At 55.0% G+C, this 23,138-nt stretch overlaps 2 protein-coding genes across 5 annotated transcripts; one reads left to right on the forward strand and one right to left on the reverse strand.

Annotated features, from left to right (window-relative positions):
- The first annotated feature begins 10,929 nt into the window (after positions 1-10,929).
- YBX2 (Y-box binding protein 2) lies at positions 10,930-17,027 on the forward strand. Of its 4 annotated transcripts, none has more exons than XM_037809671.1 (9): positions 10,930-11,206; positions 11,808-11,871; positions 13,348-13,381; positions 14,247-14,336; positions 14,958-15,242; positions 15,428-15,531; positions 15,808-16,006; positions 16,463-16,547; positions 16,656-17,027. In XM_037809671.1, exons 1-8 carry the CDS (start codon positions 10,930-10,932, stop codon positions 16,511-16,513), a joined length of 1,104 nt encoding a protein of 367 aa, XP_037665599.1. In that variant the 3' UTR covers positions 16,514-16,547; positions 16,656-17,027. The 4 variants fall into 4 exon arrangements, with proteins under 4 accessions (XP_037665599.1, XP_037665601.1, XP_037665600.1 ...); XM_037809673.1 differs by having other exon boundaries at positions 15,829-16,006; XM_037809672.1 differs by having other exon boundaries at positions 15,428-15,522.
- Positions 17,028-17,396: 369 nt separating this feature from the next.
- Positions 17,397-23,138, reverse strand: SLC2A4 (solute carrier family 2 member 4). The gene is made up of 11 exons (XM_037809675.1): positions 22,865-23,138; positions 21,422-21,538; positions 21,163-21,335; positions 20,947-21,071; positions 20,740-20,855; positions 20,473-20,635; positions 20,169-20,356; positions 19,919-20,023; positions 19,658-19,759; positions 19,038-19,241; positions 17,397-18,503 (listed from the first exon to the last, which is right to left on the reverse strand). The coding sequence occupies exons 1-11, from the start codon at positions 22,895-22,897 to the stop codon at positions 18,300-18,302; spliced, it is 1,530 nt and encodes a 509-aa protein (XP_037665603.1). The 5' UTR covers positions 22,898-23,138; the 3' UTR covers positions 17,397-18,299.

Consider the following 23,138-nt stretch of genomic DNA (forward strand, 5'->3'; position numbering starts at 1 on the left):
TGAAAATTATACATACATACATATATAACACACGCATACATACCACCCGTGCTCACAGCTCCACACGTCCAAACTCCAGCCCTGACTTTTTTCCTGAGTTGCAGACTCACGTCCAACTGCCCTCTTGAGTTCTCCACTTGGATATTCCAAAGAAGAAGCCCAAAACCAAGTTCCTGATTTTGTTCTTCCTCTAAGGTTTGTCATTGAAATAAACAGCATCATTATCCACCAAGTCTGCTTGAGCTAAAAACGTAGGTTCCTTGATTTCTTCTCTGTCACCCCCACATCCTGTCCACCACTCGATTTCCAAAACCTACTTCAAATCAGTCTGCTTCTCTCCAGGCTCACTGCCACCACACCTTTGCTTCTCTCCACCTTCCTCTCCACTTGGCAGTTGAGTGATTATTTTAAAAACAGAAATCAGGCCATATCACTTACTCCCCTTTTGAAACCCTTCAAAGACTTCCCGTCACTCTTGGAATAAAATCCAGACTCCCGGGTTTTGGTTGACCTGGCCCTGCCTAACTCAGTAATCTCACCTCCCTCCACACTCCTCTCTAGAAACCAACCACACTGAACTTTTTCCCTCCAGTAGGAGAAAACCTTTTCTAACTCAGGACTTTGGCTGTAGCCATTTCATCGCACTTCCCTCATCACTTTATTTGACTGCCTTCTTCTAGTCCTTCCAGTCGCAATATAAATAGACCACTTCTCAGGAGTGTCTTCCTGACAGCCTACTTCTAAATCACCCCCCATCCCTCTCTACTCTCTACTGCATGAACCTGTGCATTTCCTCCATGGCTTGTGTACCTGTTTACTTATTTCACTGTCTTCTTTGCTAAATGTCAGCTTTGTGAGGGCAGGGATCTTATATGGGTGTCTTATCCACTCCTATATCCCCAGTAAATGTTCACTGAATAAATATATGAATATTCATATGTCACTGTAAATTACCAGAAATATTTTCAGAAGAAGACTCACAGAATTACACATTTGACAGACCATTTTAGTTCCTGGTTCCCTGGCCTCCCTCACCAGAGAGTCACAGAAAAGGACTCAGTGAATGTCGCTGAAAGAGGCACTTACTGGAACTTTGAGAACCGGATTTAGTATGATTGAGATTTAAAGAGATGGTTGTATAGCGGTGCTAGAACTTTCTGTCCTGGCAGAAATGTTCTTTGTGCTAATACGTGTCCACTAGCCACATGTGGCTGTTGAGCCCTTGAAATGTGGTTAGTGTGACTGAAGAACTGAGTTTTTAATTTTGTTGCATTTTAATTAAGTGTAAATAGCCGTAAGTAGCTGGTGGAGAGTGCAGGCCAGCATCAGGGAGAACCGGCAGGAGGGAGTGCTTGGGGTCTGGGCCGGTAGGGTGGCAAGGGAAGAGAGAAGTCTCCATCTTGGGCTTTTAAAGCTAAGAGGCTTGGATTTTACCTATGAATCTTCAGCGAGAAGGAGGCACTGAAGGGTTTTCAGCCCGAGAGCATTTCATTCATTCATCCATCCATTCATTCATAAATTTCCTTAACTAATGAATTTTTTCCGTTTTTTAACCCCTTATCCCATTTCTACTCCTTCCCCTCCATAGTCGATTATGATATTATATATATTTTTTATTTCGTATATTCTGATGAGATATGAACTGTTGCTTGTGAGAATGGGTCTTTTTAATGTAAATGATATTGTTGTAAATATATCATTGTGTTTCTTATGCTTTTTCTCTAGGCACTATGTTTTTAAGATCCATCCGTGCCGCCACAAGTCATCTAACCTGTTGCATCTCTTTGCTGCGCAATGCTCCACGGTGTTCACCCGCCACATTTTATCCACCATGCTCCAGCAAAGGATAGACAAAGGATAGCTGTTTCCAACTTCCCACCTTCTCTTCCTCATGCACGTCTCCTTATGGACCTGTAAAAGAATCGCTTTGGGTCATAGGGAATTACTGGGTCATAGGAAATGCATATATTTAAGGCACCCGAGTATCGCAAGAAAAAAATGAATTTTGGAAAGATCTTTCTCGTGGCCTTCATTGATTCAGACATATTTACTGATCACCTTCCAGGTGCCTGGCACAGTTTTGGATAGTGGGAGTACAGCAGTGAACAAGACAGACGAGACTCCAGGCTTACGAATATGAGCTCTTAAAGAAATGAACAAGGTAACATTGAGTACAGATAAAAACTCTAGTGAACACAAAGCAGGGCGCTAGTACTGTATGAGCGGGAAGTCTCTTTGCTTTGGAGTGCCTCATGGAAAATGTCCTGGGGTGGGGGGGCAATCCTGGAGGTGGGGAGACGAGGCAGGCAGGAGGCTATTGCAGTATTGCAGGGGAGAGACGCTGAGGGTGTGACCCAGGTAGGGGCAGCGGGGCAGGAAGAAATAAATGGAGGGCAGGACCTAAAACAGACAGGACCAAGGGGAGGTGAGGGAGGAGGGACAGGTGTCAAGGGAGATTCAAGGTCTCTGCATCCAGAGATGACAGTGCCCTTTACCAAGGCAGCAGGCACTTTACCAAGGACATTCAGTTGGCAGTTGGCCACCACGGTTCTGGAGCTTAGGGGGTGGTCTGGGCTCGGGGTGTAGATTTGGAAGTCATCTGTGTCTGGGCTGCATCTGAAACAGGGGGAGTGGATGGGCTCCCCAAGGGAGAGGTTATAGAGTCAGAAGATGAGAGGGCTGAGGACAGATCCTGCAGATACTAACTTTTGGGAGGAGACAAGCAAAAGGTCAAGAAGCCCAGGAAGAAGGCTGAGAAGGAAATAGTCTCCGGTTACATCTGCCACGTAGAGGCCAAGGAACAGAGGCACAAACATGTCCACTGAAGTAGGTAGTACAGCAGGGGTCAGCCTCTCTTCTGAAAGCCGGGGCCCAGGGAAGAAGCCAAGCTTGGGTAATGGCAGACAGTCTTTTAAGAAATGTAGTTCACTAAATATACAAATATAAAAATGTTTTTGCATGTGGGAAAGCAAATGAATGTCAACCATGTAGAAATTTGAAAAAGGGATGGTATTCAGGAAAAAACATAATCAAAGCAAACTGGAGTCTATGGTCAACAGTAACATTGTAATATACCTCCATTAAATGTAACAAAGGCAATATGCCATTGCTAAATTTATATGAGAAAGGGATATAGGGGAGTAATATGGGATTCTTGGTAGTGGTGTTATTTGCTGTCCTTAGTAGTATATTGTATTGTATGATACGTTATTTTTCTTTTTAACATTTTTTCTTATTGCTAAAAAAAAAAATTTTTTTTCTTGTAGTAATCAGTATGTTCAAATGCTGATTGTAGTGATAAATGTACAACTTTATGATGATACCATGAACAACTGATTGTACACTGTGGATAAATGTATGGTATGTGAATATAAGTCTATAAAATTGTAGGAAAATATATATATAGGAGTAAAAGTGTTGGAGAAAACATGGTGAGAGCAATGATGCCTCACCAATATGGACTAACTACAATGTGTAAACTCAGAATTGAATCTTAGAACATAGCCTAACGTGGACACAATAATTGTAATAGTACCTAGATTGTAAGCTCTTGCAGCAGTTAACTCTATCCCTGAATTGTAAGGCCTATCTCTAAACTTTGAGATGCTGATCCCCTAGCGTGGTGGTTTGATGTGCTGAGCCCTTGAGCATGGGACCTTGCCCTTATGAAGCTCATTACCACAAAGGAGAGTCTAAAGTTGTATGTAATGGTGCCTAAGAGTCTCCCCCTGAGTACCTCTTTGTTGCTCAGATGTGGCCCTCTCTCTCTCTAACTGAGCCATCTCGACAGGTGAACTCGCTGCCCTCCCCCCTACGTGGGACCCGACTCCCAGGGGTGTAAATCTCCCTGGCAACGCAGAGTATGACTCCCGGGGATGAATGTAGACCCGGCATCGTGGGACTGAGAGTATCTTCTTGACCAAAAGGGGGATGCAAAATGAGACAAAATGGTTTCAGTGGCTGAGAGATTCCAAATGGAGTCGAGAGGTCACTCTGGTGGACATTCTTATGCACTATATAGATAACACCTCTTAGGCTTTAATGTATTGGAATAGCTAGAAGTAAATACCTGACACTACCAAACTCCAACCCAGCAGCCTGGATTCCTGAAGACAATTATATAATAATGTAGATTACAAGGGGTGACAGTGTGATTTTGAGGACCTTGTGGATCACACCCCCTTTATCTAGTGTATGGATGAGTGGAGGAATGGGGATAAAACTAAAGGACAAATGGGGTGGGATGGGGGGATGATTTGGGTGTTTTTTTTTTTCACTTTTATTTTTTATTCTTGTTCTGGTTCTTTCTGATGTAAGGAAAATGTTCAGAGATAGATTGTGGTGATGAACGCATAACTATGTTATCATACTGTGGACAGTGGATTGCATATCATGGATGATTGTATGATGTGTGAATGTATTTCAATAAAACTGAATTAAAAAAAAAAAAAAAAAGAAATGTAGTTCAGAAGGAAAAGCCAGACATATAGAAAGATCTAGAGGGGATATGGGGTCAACGGATTGCTGTGGAGGATGGAAAACTATAGTTCCAGCATGGTGGAAGGAGGCTGGTGAGTTAGAACATGGGCTCCAGAGTCAAGCTGATCTGCCTTTGAATCCCAGCTTGGCTTGTTCCCACTTGGCTTGTGACTTTAGGCCATTTACTTAACTGAGCCAGTTTGGATGTGTTATGTTTCCCAAAATACCATGTTCTTTGATGCAATCTTGTGGGGGCAGACCTATTAGTGTTGACTAAGTTGGAACCTATTGATTATTTCCATGGAGATGTGACTCAATCAACTGTGGGCAAGACCTTTGATTGGATAATTTCCACTGAGGTGTTACCCCACCCATTCAGGGTGGGTCTGAATTAAATCACTGGAGACCTATAAAAAGAGCTGGCAAACAGAGGGACCTCAGAGCAGCTGTGAGTGACATTTTGGAGAGCATCTGAGAGAGACATTTTGGAGACGGCCATTGAAAGCAGACTTATGATAGCCCAGAGTTTGCTCCAGAGAAGCTAAAAGAGAACAAAATGTCCCAAGAGCAATATTTGGAAGAATGCACAGGAGCTGAGAGAGGAGCTGAACACAACCCAGGATCAGCAGACACTAGCCACATTCCTTCCTAGCTAACAGAGGTTTTCCAGATGCAAATGGCCTTTCTCCAGTGAAGGTACCCTTTGTTGATGCCTTACCTTGGACACTTTATGGCCTTAAGACTGCAACTATGTAACCAAATAAACTCCCTTTATAAAAGCCAATCCATTTCTGGTGTTCTGCAAAAGAGCAGCGCTAGCAAACTGGAACAGATTTTGGAACCAGAAAAGTGGGGTACGGCTGAGCTTGCAAATACTAAACACGTTGGAGTGGCTTTGTAAATGGATAAGGGGATGATTCTGGAAGAATTGTGAGGAGCTTGATAGAAAAGGCCTAGATTTCTTTCAAGAGATTGTTTGTGGAAATATGGACTCTAAAGATACTTCTGATGAGGCCTTGAGCAGAAATGATGCATTTGTCATTGCCAACTGGAAGGAAGCGAATCCTTGTTTTAAAGTGGCAGAGAATTTGGCAAAATTGTGTCCTTGTGCCAGATGGAAGGCAGAATTTGAAAGTGACGAGCTGGGATACTTAGCTGAGGAGATCTGCAGACTACATGTGGAGGATATAGCCTGGCTTCTGCTTGCAACATATAGAAAAATGCGACAGGACAGAGATAAGCTGAGAAATGAACTCTTGGATACAAAGAAACCAGAAATTGATCATCTGGGAAATTCTGGGCTTCCAGAAAGTGAGAACCCAGAAGTTAGAGCCTCACGTTGAGATTTGACCAAACATGGAACCCAACTGCCATTTCAGTACAAGCCAAGATTGGAGATGGAGTTATCCAGAAAGGATCTGTGGAAAGTCCTATTGTCTGACAGTTTTGACCCATGTATGCTTCATGCCAAGCCAACGAATTTTTTGCAAGATCTATATGTACGGAACCACTGCTGGTCTGGACTGGAGGGAATGGAAAGGGAACAAATTGAAGAAAAATTTTCTTCAAAGACAGAGCAATGGAGATTGAGGTCTAGAGTCAAGAAGTCTCAGGCTGGGAGAGGGGAGTGGCCCACGCATGCGGAGAGGGTGTTTGCCCCAGAGGCTAAGGGTGGGCCTTCCGCCTCAATGCTCAGGAAGAGTGTTGCCACCCCAGGCCCCAGAGAGGGTGGAGCACATTCCCTGGGGACTGGAGAGAGCCTGGCCACCACCCCACTGTTTGGAGAGGAGAAAGCCTTTGCTCTGGGGAGGCAGAGTCTGGGTGACGCCCCTATGTCTGAGGAGGGTGGGGCTGAGAAGGTGGTCTCCCCAGTGTGTGGATATGTTGGAGCACTCACCCCAGTGTTTGGAGAGAAAAGGGCTGCAGCGTAAGCCTTTGGAAAGTGCAGGACTCTGGCTCTCTCAAGCCCTGAGGATACAACATCATTCTGTGAATGACTCTTAGACTTTGAAATCTAATGGAATTTGTCCTGCGGGTTTTAGGAACTGTTTTGGTCCCTTAAATCATGTTTTCCTTTCAGTTTCTCCTTATGGCAATGGGAGTGTTTATCCTATGACTGTAAATTGGAAACAGATAATTTGTTCTAAGTTTCACAGGTCCACAGCCAGAGGCGATTTTTGCCTTAGGATAGACCATGCCTGTAACTGATTTTGATGGGATCTTGTACTTAACTATTGTTACTGAAAAGATTTAAGTTTCTGTGGTATTGTGATGGGATGAATGTATATTGTATATAGAAAGATCATGTCATTTAGGAGTCCAGGGGGTGGAATGTGCTGGTTTGGATGTATTATGTCCCCCCAAAATGCCATGTTCTTTAATGCAATCTTGTGGGGGCAGATGTATTAGTGTTGATTAGGTTGGAACTTTTGGATTAGGTTGTCTCCATGGAGATGTGACCCACCCAACTGTAGGTGATGACTCTGATTAGATAATTTCCGTGGCAGTGTGGCCCTGCCCATTCAGTGTGACCCTTGATTAGTTCACTAGAGCCCTATGTAAGAGGTCAGACAGAAGGAGCTTTCTGCTGCAGCCGAGACAGACATTTTGAAGACAGCCTTGGAAAGCTGAAGCTCACATTTTGGAGAACACCATTTTGAAACACATCCTAGGAGGAAGCAGACGCCAGCCACTTGCCTTCCCAGCTAACAGAGGTTTTCCGGGCGCCAGTGGCCTTTCTACATGAAGGTACCCTATTGTTGATGCCTTGCCTTGGACACTTTCTGGCCTTAAGATGGTAAATTTTAACCAAATAAACCCCCTTATAAAAGCCAATTCATTTTTGGTGTCTTGCAAACTGTTAATATTAGCAAAATGGAACATTAACTCTTCTACACCTCAGTTTCCTTATCTGTAAAATGGAGATAAGTAAATAGCATCCATCTGCTAGGGTTGTTGTTGGAGCTAAATAACCTAATATATCTAAAGTGCAGAGTGCATGGTGCATAGTGAGTGTTCAATAAACGCCAACTGTTACTGCCATTACTACTACGGAAAAACTGAGGTGAGGGAGAGGTTTCAAGGGAACAAGGTGGTGAGTTACGATATCAGGCGCAGCAAAGAGGATGAGGAGGTAGAGGGATTTGGCAGAGTGCTTGCAGAGCCTGCAAAGAGGCGAGGACAGAGGTAAGTGCCGTCAGTGAAGGAGGGAACAGGAGAGGAGAGGATGGAGGCCGTGGGTAGGGAACATTCTCTGCAGCAGTTGAGAGGAATTGCAAGAAACAAGAGAGCAGGTATTAGGAGCAGCTCTTTTTGGGCTGCAACAAGACAGCTGGAGGCAAGGAGAGCTGGAGGGGAAAGCTGCTGGGAGTAACTGGTACTAGGTGGCAGGGGTGACACCATCTTTTAAATCTTCCAAATCTTATCTCATTTCGAAACTGCAAGTCTTCACCTTTGCTCTGCTAAGCCTGGGCATCCAGAGGAGACGGTTCCACCAGTAAGGAGTGGGCACTGCTAGAGCTAGGGTTCCAAAGGGTGCCTGTGGAAAAGTGGTGAGGACAAAACTCAGCGAGGAGGGGGAGTGGGAAAGGAGGAGAAGGAGCAGCTCAGTTGGACTTGATGATTGAGAAGCCTGGGGAGCCAGTGGCTGGAAAGCACCTGGCTCCAAGTCCGAGTCCCAGTCCGGCGGAGTGTGGGAGGGCCTCAGGGCTGGAGACACAGGCGGAGGAAAAGGCAGGAGGGGACAGGGACGGTGTTGGGTGATGGAGGCTGCGGCAGGGACATTTCACTCAGCGGAGGAGAAAGAGGACCAAGAACTATCTGCTGATTGCTTCCCTTAGGAAAGGCTGGGGAGCCACTGCTGAGGCCTTCTCAGCTTTGGGGACAGAGACCAGATTTGGTCTGCTAGGGTGTGCAGGAAAGATGAGGAAGTGGAGGCAGTAAAGACGGCTTTCAGAAAGTCTGATGTTGAATAGAGATGCATAGGGTAATAGTTAAGGAAGCAGGAATTGTTTTCTCTTTTTTTAAATAATGAATAAGACAGACAGGTGAGAGGGGACTTCAGCTGGGCAGGAACAAATGGAAAGGGAGTGGCAGTGAATGCAGAAAGCCTTTGCATTAGAATACCGGGGCCCTTGTTATCTATAGTATCTAAAAGAAATATTTAAATAACCAGAAAATTACACATGCAAGATCTTCAACTGAACAAGGCAGTGAATTGCAATCTCTCTGTGGCATCTGCTCATTCTTATCCATGGGGCTAGAGAGGGTGACCCTGCCTGACCCGGTGCTGTTTCCTGCCTCCCTGACACCTGCCTGGAACCTCCCCCCTGCAGCCCTCACCATGGTCTCCTGACATGGTCTTAATCTTGCTGCAAAAAGGGCTCAGCCTCCCCTCCTGTGTGCCTCCTCTCATCTCACCCTCTGACCTCAGAGTTGGTCAGCCCCCTCCTGAGCTCGCTCTGTACCTTCCGCCACTCTTTCGTCGCCGGGGGTCTCCCTGTGGGGTACATTTCTTGCCTTCCCCCCAGGTGAGCCTCTGGAGGGCAGAGCCCGGGTCTCAAGCAGCTCGCTCTCCTTGAGCTCATCTCTGCATCCTTCACGGCCTCAGCTGACATTTAGATGTTTCCTCATCTCTGCGCCTTTTTGGCCACTTTGGGTGCCCAAAGCCCTGGGAAACAGAATTCTCAACTTGCCAAGGGCCGGGGAGCTGGAGGAGGGAGCGCGGGGAGGCCGGTCCCGGGGGCGGCCGGCAGAGGGCGCGCCGGGACCGGGAGAGGGGGCGACCGCGGCGGCGGGGCCCGGCGGGGGCTGGGACGTGCGGCCCGAGGAGGACAGCAGGACGGGAGCAGCGCACGTAGGCCGAGCGGCGCGTGGTGGCAGGTGTGCTGCCCGGGCCGCTCCGTCCCAGCTAAAAATACGCGCAGCCCCGGGCTGCGTCCATCCCGGGACCGGGGAGGCGGCCTGGGGAAGGAGCGTCAGCTGGAGCTGTGTTATTCTGGGAGGGAGTTTGTGGCTTTCAGGCCGGCCCTCTCCGGCTCCCTAGAGACCTGGGCAAGAGTCTCACTGGTCTTCCTGTCTGTGGCATGGGGACCGTTCACTTATTCAATAAATATTGAGCGTCTGCGTTATTTCAGGCGTCAGGCATAATTACCAGGTTCTTACGGTTTTGGAGTTTACAGTCTAGGGAGTGGGGGGAATAGTAAGCAAATGAGCAGAATAACTTCAGGTGCTCAAAAATGCCATGAGAAAAGTAAAAGGATGATGTGATGGTGGAGTGATCCGTAAGCTGGTACTTGAAGGAGAAAGAGCCCCCCTAAGAGATGCGGCGGCGTGCAAAGGCCTCCAGGTGGACCTGGCCTGTTGGAGAAAGAAGGCGGAGGGAGGTGGCAGGGGGCGAAGGCGGGGTGCGGGGAGAGGGAGGCCGCCTAGCTGGAGACCCAGAAATTCATCTATGGAGGGAGAAATCAGAACAGCGGTGGTCTGGGGAGGCGGAGGCTGGGGCTGCCTGGAAGGGGCTCTAGGGAACGTCCTGGGGCGACGAAAAAATCCCTCCATTAGTGCGTTGGTTACCTGGATGGGCAAACTTATCAGAACTCCGCGAGTCGAACTCTGGAGATCTGCTCATTTCACTTTATGTAAATTTTGCCTCAAAAACAAAACAAAAGTGAGGGACTCTGGCTTGTGAGGGTAATATGAGCTGTGAAACTCGTTTGGCCGCAATGTGCAGCCGACCCAGCGGGAGGATACCGCAGCCCCGGGCTGTGAGGGGACGTCCTCTCGGAAGAGGACACCCAAGGTGCTCGCGGGCTGAGACGGTGTCCACACCAGGCAGCGTGCGAGCAAGGTGGGCCTGGAGGGCGGAAGTCGTATCCACACCCGCGGTACCGCTCAATACCGGAACTGAGACTGCTGGCTCCCCCCGCCCACCTGGGTCGCCATGGGCAACCGTGGAGCCCCCCCCCCCCGGCCCCGCCCTTCGCGCAGAGGCCAGGTGGCGGTTGGGGCGCGACCAGCCCGTTTGATTTCCCGCGGCCGGTGAAAAGGGGCGGACGGGGGAGGGGAAAGGGGCCGTCGGCCAATGGGTTGGGCGAGCAGAGGTCACGTGGCGGTCTCGGGGCGGAGCCCAGGTGTACTTACGGAGAAGCGGACGGGGGCCTCCGACGGGGTGCGAAGTCCGGGAGGCGGGGTCGGCGTGCGGGCTGGGGGGCTGCTCGGCTAGGATTGGCCTGTGGCCGGGAGGCGGGGCCTGCGCGCGCCGCGGCGGCGGGCTGCGATTGGCCTGGGCTCAGGGCCAGCTGCCGGCGTGCGGGCGAGGCTCGGGGCGCGAGGACCGAGCCGGGCGGCGGGTTCGCGAGCCGGGGGGGAGGGGCCGGGGCGGTGGCGGTGGCGGCGGCGGCGGCGGAGGAGGAGGAGGAGGTGGCGGCGGGGGCCGGTACTGGGCCCGGCGGGATGAGCGAGGTGGAGGCGGCAGCGGTGGCGACAGCGGCCCCCGCGGCGACCGTGCCCGCGACGGCGGCAGGGGTGGTAGCAGTGGTGGTACCGGTGCCTGCAGGGGAGCCGCAGAAAGCAGGCGGCGGGGCGGGCGGCGGCGGGGGCGGAGCCGCCTCGGGCCCCGCTACTGGGACCCCCTCGGCGCCGGGCCCCCGCAACCCTGGCAATCCGGCAACGGCGGCCTCGGGGACCCCCGCGCCCCCGGCCCGGAGTCAGGCGGACAAGCCGGTGCTGGGTGAGGGGAAGGCGCGCGCCAGGGCGGCTCTGAGGGGTCGGGTGGGCTGGGGGAGGGCCGAGGGGATCCAGCGGGGGTCGGAGGCCCAAAAGGACCAGCTGGACCCGGGGCCGCAGACCCAGCAGAGTGGTTCCCCCGCGGGAAATCCGGCAGTGCCTTCGTTGGGAGGGGGGCGGGGCCTGGGGAGAGGATGAAGTCTCAGGGCCTGGCCACGCCCCTGGGTTAGTCCTGGGTCCATCGCTGAGCCCGGGAAGCAGGTGCACCAGGAACATTTAGACTGGGAGGGCTGGGTCATGACCGGAGGGTGGGACTTCGGGGACCAGGTGAGTACCAAGTTCTAGTGAAGGGCCTGGGTTTGTAGGATGTGGGCAACATGCCTTAGAGTTGGAAGGGTTTTGAAAGCCTGAGCCCCCTGGTGTGGGCACTTCCCTTTGGTGGAAGTAGGGGGTAGGAATGCCTTGTAGCTGCTGGGTGAAACCTGGTTGGCTTGAAGTTCAGCTGACTAGGTAACAGGGAGGTAGGTTAAATGTCTGAGTGAAAACTGAGGCCAACTCCATCTCTTCCCCCGTCTTACTGTCCCCACTGCATCTCTGCCTGGCAGCAATCCAAGTCCTGGGCACTGTCAAATGGTTCAACGTCCGGAATGGTTACGGATTCATCAACAGGTATCCGAGGAGTCCAGGGAGAGGGTGGAATGTGTGTCTTTCAAGCTGGCCTCTGGGACTGGACAACTTCCCAACCTCCTTTCTACCCCTGGGAGGCACATGGTTGCCCCCAGCAGTGTCCAGCTGACGCTGATTGAAAGCCTTTAACCGCAGCACAGATGTGTGCTCAGTGGCAAGATGAGGCCTCGTCTACCTCTTCAAGGGCAGCAGAGGGTTAAGGATCCAGGAACTTGACAAACCTAGCTCTGACCCTCCCAGCTTCTCTGTCACCTTCTGGAATTGCCTCATTAGTTTTAGTTTGCCAGGCATTGGGGGCAGAATGTAGGGTGCTCTTTGCAGCCTCAGGGCTCCCGGCATGGATATGCACTGATTTCCTGTTGTTAAGGGCACACGGGTAGTGCTCTCACAACTCCTCTCCCTTAAAGAGCTGTTGACTCATTTAAGTCCCCCACCTGGTGGGACCCAGGCTGGGAAGGAAAGGCTGCTACTTTCCTGCAGTTGGGGAGCCCTACTGCCTCCTAGCTTGGGTAGAGTTGATAGCAGTGGAGTCTGAGCTGAGCCAGGTCTCCCCCAGTGGGCCCTTCCCCAGCCCAGGCACCCTGCCCAGCCCAGCCCTCCAGGGAGGCCGTAACTGTGCCCTCTTAGCAGGCTGACCTTTGTGCAGATCCAAGTGCTTTAAAGCCAGAACACTTGTTCTGGGGAAGGGTCCCTCTCTAATTCTGGAAACTGAGGCCTCCTGGAAGGTGCTGAAGGAAACCCTCTCTACCTCTCATCCCCCCACCCCCCGCACCCCCTATCCCCCCACACACATTGAGGTTCTAGGGTGAACCCAGGCAACAGGCAAGGTGGTGATAGAGGACGGACAACTATGTTCTTCCTCCTCACCCTTGGTCCCTTGGTGGTTGAGAGAGGGCCTGATCAGGGGCTCTCTTCCAGAGTGAGGGTGAGATCAAGGTTTTGTGGCTCTTTGGAACAACTTCCTGGCTCCTGCCCCCTTCTCAGACTTGTTCTGCACCTCTAGCCCCTGCCCCTCTTTTCTCCCTCCTTGAGTGTAGAAGGAAGGAGACAGAGTGGAATTTTCCAACCACAAGGGGTGTCAGGAGGAGGAGGTGAGGGCCAAGGACAGATACACCCAGAACCACCGGGTTCTAAGGTGCCCCTGGGGTAGAGGGTGGAGCACTCAGCAGGGAGAGGGCTGCCCCAGCTCCTCCAAGGTGCCTTTGCCTTCTTCCTCCACCCTTTCTTCATGAAGTCCAGGTTTTCCCCTGAGGTTTTAGATGTACTTCTCTGTAGACCAGCTCCTGGAGGCCTTGCCAGGCCTCGCCACTCACTCCCTGGCCCTGCCAACCCCCAAGTAGCCGTGGAATACTGGAGAGGGAGGGTCCACTGGTCTTAGGAATGGGCAGCCAGGGAGGCTTCAGTGGGGGTGGGCACCTTACCAAGGTCACCCCCTTAATGACCCATCCTGTCCCACAGGAACGACACCAAGGAGGATGTCTTTGTTCACCAGGTAAGAGCCAGGCTACTTTTCTGAGGAGAGGAATGGCCCCCTCTCCCAAGGCCTTTGCTTGCCACAATCCTTAGCAGCTTCACCCTGTTTCTCCAGCTTTTACATCACAACAGCAGGCCCACCGGGAAATAGGTCCCCTCCCCGACTGCATAGGGGGCCTGTATTAGCCACCACTAGCCCCATTTATAGTGGGTGACTGAGAGTCTTTAAGAAGTGCATGTGTCACCCTGTGGGCCTGGCCTGCTCACTACACGCTGGGACCTGGTAACCCAACGGGAATGAATCATGGGTAATTTTCCGAGGGAAAGGACCCAGGCGAGAGATCCTTGAGTGCAGGGATTCTCCAACTGTGGGCCCTGCATCAGCATCACCTGACATCTGAGTTCTCAGGCCCCAGCCCAGACCTACTGAGTCAGCCTTGGGGATGGGGCCCAGCAGTCGGTTTTAACGAGCTCTCCAGGTGATTCTGATGCGCCACAGAGTTTGAGAACCACTGCTTTGGTGCAAAGAGCTCTCAGTGGGATTGAGGTAAGAAAGACATTTTACCCACTTTGCAACTTAACGGCTGTCTCTGCTTTTTGCTCTGCTTTTGAGTTCATAGGTCTTGCCTCCCTATTCAAAATCCCTGAAGGATAGAGCGGGGAGGGAGTGTGTTCTAAGGACAGTGGCACAATGCACTGTCGTTCCCAAAGCCCCCAGTTCACGGCTTTTCCCTGACTAAACTTTGGCCGCCACCTCCTCCCTCCAGCCCCAGCCCCCACCCCAACTAAAGGGTTGAAAAGAATGAAATGGGGTGGTGGATCCAACAGGGGGGAAACTCCAGTCTTGCTGCCCTCACTTTTCTCATGGCCTTTCCCCCAACCAGACAGCTATTAAAAGAAACAACCCCAGGAAGTTTCTGCGCAGCGTTGGAGATGGGGAGACTGTGGAGTTTGATGTCGTGGAAGGAGAGAAGGTTTGGGAGCTTCTGTGGGGTGTTGCGGGCGGGTGGCCTGGAGGTCAGCCAGGCCCTGGCCCTTCTGGGGCCAGCTTTTCCTCTGGCTTCTAGCCTTTTAGCCCCGGGCCGTGGGAACGGGCCTGCGTTCTGACCCACGTCATCTTCCCGAACACTAGGGCTGCTCCAAGGGGACTCCTAAAGAGTGTGTCTGTCAACATTAATATCTGGGTTTTTCTTCTGTTGTTCACCAAGCACTTCCATCTCTGTTCTCGATACAGGGCCCTGTCCCCAGACACTCACCTCGCAGCCAGCCCTCTGTGGTGAGAGATGGACAGAGGGACGCATGTCATACTGCCAGCCCTCTCTCCACCCCTGCCCCCACCCCCAGCCTTAACCTGGCAGCAGCTTTTTTCCAAAGGACAAGCTGCAGATGTTGCCTCTTCCCAGAGGGGTGCAAACATACTCCATTGCCCCCCTGGGGGAGGGGAGAAAGAAGTAAAAGTTACAGGAGCTAAAGGAAAGCTGGAGAGAGTTTAGCAGGAGGAAGTGGAAGACTTTAATGATTCAAGCAGGTTTGCAAATGTGCCTTTGGGGTCGGAGCAAGTTCTGACCACTCCCTCTCCACCTCCTCCTCGCCAGGGTGCAGAAGCTGCTAATGTGACTGGGCCCGGGGGCGTGCCGGTGAAGGGCAGCCGCTATGCCCCCAATCGCCGTCGGTTCCGCCGATTCATCCCCCGGCCTCGCCCGGCTGCCCCGCCACCCATGGTGGCAGAGGCTCCCTTGGGTGGGGCGGAACCAGGCAGCGAAGGCGAGCGGGCCGAGGAATCCGGGCAGCGGCCCAGACGACGGCGCCCACCGCCCTTCTTCTACCGACGGCGATTTGTGCGAGGCCCTCGGCCCCCCAATCAGCAGCAGCCCGTAGAGGTGAGGGAAAGCAGGAATGTGGGCATGAGCGACCCAAGCCCTGGAAAAGGAGTGGGAGTTGGCCAGTGGGGAACCCATGGGGTCTTCCCAAAGGAAGCAGATCCAAAGGTCGGGAAGGGCTGTGGGTGCCTGCGTCCTGGGGGACTGCTGCTTCCGCAGCTCACCCGGGCTGTGTATGTTCCCAGGGCACGGATGGGGTGGAACCCAAAGAGACAGCCCCGCTGGAGGGGGACCAGCTGCAGGGAGATGAGCGGGTCCCCCCACCTAGATTCCGGCCCAGGTACCGAAGGTAACACTGTCTTTTTGTGGCTCGCTCCCCCTCCATCATCCAGTATTGGTCCCAGGAGGAAGGGGATGGGAGGGGCAGGAAGGAGGTAGGTTCTAGAAGAAGCCTGAAGCTGGTGGTGAGGAGGGCTGGGTGGTTGAGGGATCCCTGCTGGGGCACCCAGAGGGAAGCACCCTCATTCCCGGAGGGAGGGTTGGGGAAGCCAGACCTGTGCATCTCTGCTGGGGGAGGACGTGGAGGGAGGGAGACAGCCTGGCCGGGTCCCCCTGGCTCCCTCAGGGGCCTTGCTTCTCTCCCTAGGCCTTTCCGCCCCCGGCCACCCCAGCAGCCTACCACAGAAGGTGGGGACGGCGAGACCAAGCCCAGTCAAGGCCCCACTGATGGTTCCCGGCCTGAGCCCCAGCGCCCACGAAACCGCCCCTACTTCCAGCGGCGACGGCAGCAGCCCCCTGTACCCCGGCAACCCACAGCCCCTGAGGTGGGGACTCAGGCTAACTCTGTGGGGGTGGGATGAAAGAAAAGGCTGGGGCCAAATGTGCCCCCTTTCTTCTTTCCATCCTTTGCTTTTTATCCCTTCCCTTCTTCCTCCGTCCCTTTGCTCCTTCCGTTTCCAGGCCCTGCCCCCACCCCAGTGCCCCCACTTTCTTCCGTGCAGACTGACACCACAGAGCCAGTGTAGTCAGGCCACTCCTGGCAGGCACCTCCACCCACTGGGACACCCCATCACCCCCCCACAGACTCCCCCTCATGTCACCCCTTGACTCCTGCCCCTCAGCTCAACTTGCAGCCACAGCACCAGCTTGTGGATGTGAACAGGGGAGGGTTGGGGAGGAGTGGGAAGGGACTGTGGGAATGGGAAGAGAAAAGGAGGGAGAAGGTTAGAGGTGGGGGCCCTGAGGAACGAGGGTCTCAGTTGGCCACCGCTGTTCCTCAGACCTCAGCCCCCATCAACAGTGGGGACCCCACCACCACCATCCTGGAGTGATTCCAACTCAAAGGACACCCAGAGCTGTCATCTGGTGAGTGGCAGCCCTGGGCAGGCCAAGGCAGGTGGCCGAGAAGACAGGGGCCTGGGCGGGATAAATTGCTCTTTTCATAATTTGTCCATTTCTTTTTTTCTCTCTCAGGTTTCTGCCAGTTTTTCCACCTAACCTGTACCCTACCCATCACCCCCTCCCCCTTTCCCAGAATTCATGACATCAGAACACCGGCTTTCCCCCCTTTTCCTTGAGGCTCAGTTGGGCCAAAGCAACAGCTTTTTGCTTTTCTTCTTTTTTTTCTCTCCCCTACCAAGAGTTGAAGGAAGAAATCCATCCTTATTGTTCAGAGGCGCCAACTCCCTCCCCTAAATCAGGCTGAGAAGGAACCAGCCCGCACTTACCTCCTCCTGGTTGTTTTGCTTTCCCACCCCAGTTTATTTTTTATTTTCCCTCTACCCCCCACATCTGAAGCCATTTTATGAACTGTCATGTGCCACCTGAGCCTCCAGTAAAAACAAAAACAGGCTTTCTTCTTGTCTCAGTCTCTGCCTCGCTTCTGTTCCGAGAACTGCGGGTAATGCACTGCGGGTGGGAAGAGGGACGTGTGGGGCAGCGGGCAGGCTGGCCTGGAGGCCTTGCGTGAAGCTTTCTAGCTGTGCAGACTTTCCCCGTCTGTAACACCTACTGGGCAGAGGGAGCATTTGTAACATGCCAAGGGCAGTGCCTGGCACTGGAAGCTGCTATTACGATTATTAATAAAAGCGTCAACTAGAGCTGTCAGTGGAGGCATGAGTGACAGCAGCCCAGGCACTCATCCCAGGCAGGGCCCGGGGGACGTTAGGGTCTGTGTCTCGGCCCATCGGGTGCCTCCAGGACAGGACGCGCATCTTCACATAGTGACTTTATATATATACATATATATATACACATACACACACACACACACATACACATGTAATAATATAACAGATCTTTGGTTTCTTCTCTCTACTCCTTTTCTCAAACATATACAAAAATATCCTAAGGCTCCTCCCAGCTTAGTGTTTGTTAGGCAGCTTTTCAACATCCCCTCTGCCCCTTGGTTGGTCAAAGGCCTGTGGCTCCAGCCTCCTTCCGGGGTGGGAGGGGAGGCGAGAGCTGGCGCCCCGGCTCGGCAGCCCACGTGGGGCCCAGAGTCCCGAGGCAGGGGCAGGAGCCTGCCGTCCCTTCCTCTCCGCACCTGACACCCTCGTGTGTTCCCTCTCACCCTGGAGGGCCCCCAGCAAGCCAGAGGAAGTTGGACCCGGGAGGGCGCGTCCTCTGCCCTGGAGGGGTCGAGACGGAGACCCCCCCTTCAGAGAAAGTGCCGGAAGCTGGGAGGAGTCCAAGGTGGCAGGAAATTTGATTTCCTGTCTCCTTTCATGCCCTCTGCTTCACTGAGAGGGTCCGTCCTGGACCCTCCCCGCCTTCCAATGCCCCTTCTCTGGCAGGGGATGAAAGCACTCTGGAGCCGAGGCTGGGTGGGGGTGGCAGAAAGGGGACGGGCCACGGAGGGTGGGGGGAGGAGAGGGGACAGTGGCCTGCCCTGTTGGCCACAGCTGAACCACAACAGCTAAATAATCCAAGGGAGTCACACAAGGGGAATGACGGGGTGCTCAGACCATCCTTCCCTCCAGCTTCCCAATCCTACCACGCTGGAGGGGTTTTCTCCACCCCGGAAGTAACGGGGAAGAAGAGGGTTAAAGTGCTGCAGAGGAAAGGAGGGGGTCTCCGTGGGGCTGGAGAGGGTGGCTCTCCGCCTGGCCTGGGCCCTCAGTCGTTCTCATCGGGCCCTAAGTACTCAAGTTCCGTGCTGGGCTTCACCTCCTGATCTAAAAGAGAGGGTATCCGGCGGAAGGCAGCCGAGATCTGGTCAAACGTCCGGCCTCGGGTCTCGGGCACTTTTAAGAAGGTGAAGATGAAGAAGCCAAGCAGGAGAATCGCAAACAGGAGGAAGACGTAGGGACCCATAGCCTCCTGGGACAGGTGGAGAAAGAAGTGTTGACAGAGGGGGGTGGGGTGGGGTTGGCCTCAGGCAAATTAAGGATAAAAATCCTCCTAGGGAGCTCAGGGGTTACTGCAGAAAGCAGGTGGCTCCTGGGTGGGGCATAATGGGGAGGATGAGGAATGAGAACTTACAGAGAAGAAAGGAGGGTTCCTTGAAACCCACTCTCCCTCAGTTGTTTGCCCTCTTTCCCACCCGGGGTCACAGGGCTCAGAGTAGATTCCCAGCCATTCATTGTATTAATTACCAGGTTTATAATACCATTCCTGGTCTAAATAAGTGATGCCACTAGTTTGCTTTGGAGACACCACTCTGCGATCTGATCTAGTACAGCTCCAACCTCCCCCATGGATGTTGCCAGACCAGGTGGCCTTCAGGGCCCAGGTGGTCCACCAAAGGGGGCCACAGGCCAATAGTCTGTGTGTGGGGTGTGGGGTGTCCCTGATGAGAAAACCAATGAGCCAGCAGCAAGTTGCCCCTCTCCGGCCCAGGGACAGGGAACCTACCGCAACGTACTGGAAGCCCATGCCAATGATGAAGTTGCACGTCCAGTTGGAGAAACTGGCCACAGCCATGGCAGCTGGGCGGGGCCCTTGGCCGAAGAGCTCGGCCACGATGAACCAGGGGATGGGGCCAGGGCCAATCTCGAAGAAAGCCACGAAGCCAAAGATGGCCACAATGGAGACGTAGCTCATGGCCGGAACCCGCTCCTGGGGGCCAGGCAGGGTGGGCGCAGGATTCAGTTCAGGCGCTCCTGGATCTCCCTTTGCCCCCAGCCCAGGGGAGAGGGGAAACCTCACTCTTCCAGCAGCTTGGGGGGTGGTGACTGCCGCCCTTGGTTAGCACAGTTCCTTGAACTTGTCCCTTTTCCTGGCTACCCTGAGCAGATTCTGGGCAGGGGGTACACTGTGCTCTCTCAGCTCTTAGGGTGGTTGATTCTCCCTTGGCCCTAAAGCTGGGTCCTGAAGATTTATTGCTCCTGTGGTGGGATGGGGGCTCTCCCTCTGGTTTGCCTGAGTTGTGCTGCAGCTTCCTGGCACACGGGCTGCTCTCGGCTGCCACACGGCCTCCTGGGGCAGCGCCCAAGGGCTGAGCCGCAGGCCCCCTCCCCACCCCCAGGCCTCACCAGCAGAAGCAGAGCCACAGTCATCAAGATGGCGCAGCCACACATTCCCGCCAGGCCCAGGAGGTGGAGGGTCCGGCGCCCGGCCCGCTCCACCAAGAACACCTGTGGGGAGAGTCAGGGCTTGGCAGGGGGTCCTGAAGAGCAGAGGAAGTGGCTGGGATTGGGTGAGTAGGGGGCAACCAAGAGGAGGGCCGTTGGGACCCCCCCGAAGGATGTGAAGCCAGTGGTGGCGGGGGACGCTTTCCCGAGGCGAGCAGTTACCGAGACCAAGGTGAACACAGTGTTGACCGCGCCAGCTCCTATGGTGGCATAGACGGGCTGCCCCACCCCTGCCGCCTCAAATATGCTGGTCGAATAATAGAAAACCTGGGGAAGAAGGAAAGGGAGGGAGGCAGGGATGTCCCCTCCTCTCCTCCAGCCACGCCAAGCCGGACTGAGCCCGAGTCCCCCTGCTCATGCCCTCTCTCTCCCCTCCCGGGCCCCGGCCCTTGCTGGGAGCCGCCACACGTACAGCATTGATGCCCGACAGCTGCTGGCTCAGCTGCAGCACAACTGCAATAACCAGGGGCTGCCGGTGGGCATGGCTGCCCAGGAGCTGGAGGAGGGACAGTGGCCGCTCCCGCTCCAGCATCCGCTTCTCCTCCTTCAGCTCAGCCAGGGCTCCGGACACATCGGCCCAGCCCGTCAGGCGCTTCAGACCTGGGGTGGGTGGCAGGGTGGGGAGGGTCAGGCCTGGGTGGGGTGGGAGGAGGGCAGGTGCTGGGGGCGTGGGGTGCAGGCATGGCCCTGGGCTGGACTGCAGGGGGCATGCTCACTCTTCCTGGCATGCGCCTCCCGGTTCCGGATGATGTAGAGGTAGCGCGGGCTTTCCGGGCAGAAGGGCAGCAGGGCCAGCTGCAGGAAGGCGGGCAGCACGGTGACGCCCAAGAGCAGCGGCCACAGGGCAGCAGTGCCCAGCATGGACTCCAAGCCTAACACCTGAGTGGGAGAAGGAGGGCAGGCCACTCAGCCCCCCAGCCTTATCCCAGAGGCCCCCCACTCTCCTCCCAGGAGCCTCCACAGGGGAGATCGGGCCCGGTCACCTGGGCGATCAGAATGCCGATGACGATGGCCAGTTGGTTGAGCGTCCCCAAGGCACCGCGCAGGTGAGTGGGGGCAATCTCCCCCACATACATGGGCACCAGCCCCGATGTCAGCCCTGGGCAAAGGGAAGACGAGAGGGCTGGGGGCAGCCCAGGGGAGGCAAAGGAGGGCAGGGCACGGGGCAGGGCGGTGGGGCCGGTGGGTACCTGAGTAGGCGCCAATGAGGAACCGCCCGAGAATGAGCATCTCGTAGGAGGCGGCAAACTTGGCCAGGCCCATGAGGGTGCCCCCCAGCACCGCCAGGGCGTTGTTGACCAGCATGGCCTTCTTCCTGGCAGGTGGACAGAGAGGGGCCGAGAGGGTTAGGATGCCCATGCCGGGCCTCCCTCCCGGTCCCCCACCCCTGCCCCCTGACCCCGTACCTTCCCAGCCACTGAGAGATGCTGCCAATGAGGAAGGAGGAGATCATGCCACCCACGGAAAAGATGGCCACAGAGAGAGCCCAGAGGGTGGTGAGGGTGCCTGGCGGGATGGAGCCGGGTCCCTCGGGCCCCTGCCTCCCCAGCCATGTCTCGTTGTAGCTCTGTTCGATCACCTGGGGGGACAGCATAGGAGTGATTCCCTGCAGAGCCTGCCCTCCCCGCTCCAGCAACCCTACCCCGCCAGCTGCAGGCCCCTCACCTTCTGTGGGGCATTGATGACCCCGATGTTGTAGCCAAACTGCAGGGAGCCAAGCACTGCAGAGAAGACGGCGAGGACCAGGGTTCCAGTCACTCGCTGCTGGGGGGGTTCTCCATCCTGGGCAGGCAGAAGCAGAGAGGTGGCTTGTCTCCCAGGCTCCTGGTCTCTGGCCTTGCCTCCAGAGGCCCGGGCCCAGCCGCAGCCCTAAGCTGCTGGGTTCCGTCCAACACGCAGGGTGCGGGAAACTGGGCCATATTAGGAATCACACAAAGGGCTCAATATAAACAGGAGCAGACAGACGCCGGGAGTGACGGGGCTTGGGGGAGAAGCAGGGGGTTTGAGTCCAGGAGGCAGGGAAATGTTCGAGGACACCCTATGGTTTCAAAATTCCTCTGTGACCTTGAGACAGGCTTGACCTTAGGAGTCCCGACTTCAGATTGGTGTGACCTTGGGTAAGTCACTGCCCCACTCTGAACCCGTGTTTCCTCTTCTATGAGCTGGGGATGGTGTTGCCTGCCTCGCCCATGGGTCAGAGAAAATGTAGTGAAAGTCAGAGTCAAGAGGAAACAGTATCCCTGATCGTGCTGGCTCTCTAAACTGACAAGGGAATTATCAGCGTGGGCTCCTGGCCACACCGCCGGCCCCCCATCCAGCCATGGGGCAATCTCCGCCTGCTCCAGGAGGCCCTCAGCCCGCCCCCCAAGGGCAACTCCAAAAAGGACACGGCGGTGTTCCCTCCCCGCCTATGGCCCTTGGGGTTGGCCCTCTCTGTCTCCACCCGTTTCCCTCACCTCCCCGCCAGCGCCTACGAAGTGTGTGTGTGTGTGTGGGGGGGGGGGCGGGAACATGCCAGAGTTTTGCAGAAGAAAGAGCCATGCCCAGGGCAGGGGGGGCGGGAAAGTTGCATGCGGGGCGGTGGCGGTGGTGGCCGCTCGCTGGCGGCACAGACTGTCTCCAAGCGGAAACCTGAGCTGGGGGAGGGGGGACTGACACTCCCCTCTGCCCATCCACCAGCCGTGGGGCCAAGGGAAAGTTCAGTGTCCGGGAGGGCGGCCAGGAGTAGGGGTGGGGGCCCACGGAGAGCCTCCGGTCCTCGAACAACTGCCCGCGGAGTAGGGACAGATGGACAGCTCCTTGAGGTCAAGACCCGCCTGGCTCTGCTTTCCCACGCTGGATCGAGGGCAGAGCGTCACCGGTTCTGGCGCAACGCGCGTACCAGGGAAAGGGGCGAACTCTGGGATCCTAGAATCTCCTTGAGGCCCGCTCCCCGGAACGATCCCCCAGACCCACTCCGCCTTGTGGCAGGACTGGAATCGGACAATCACGGGTCGTCCAGCCCAGGTGGAAGTAGGCAGCCCCCAAGCTGACCCCGACCGCGACGCCGGGCCGGGAAAAGCGGGTCCCGCGCCTCCGCTCTGTCCCCGTGTGCTGAACCCTACCAACCTCGGAGCCGATCTGTTGGAAGCCCGACGGCATCTTGTCCTAGGATTTGGTGGCCCAGGGGCTGCAATAGACGAGTGCGAGGCGACTGGGGGGCGGGTCTGTGGCCCCGGCTTGGCGGGCAGAAAGCGGGGGCCACGGGGGTCCCGGAGAGATGTGCGGAGGGCGGGCCTGGCAGGACCCACAGCCACAAGCCAGGGAGCCAGAGAGCAGCGTGGCTCCCGGGGATCTGGCGGAGGCAGGCTGGAGGAACAGACCGAGGAGCCCCAGCAGACTC

The sequence above is a fragment of the Choloepus didactylus genome, chromosome 18 (assembly GCF_015220235.1).
Source record: "Choloepus didactylus isolate mChoDid1 chromosome 18, mChoDid1.pri, whole genome shotgun sequence".
Taxonomy (NCBI): Eukaryota; Metazoa; Chordata; class Mammalia; order Pilosa; family Megalonychidae; genus Choloepus; species Choloepus didactylus.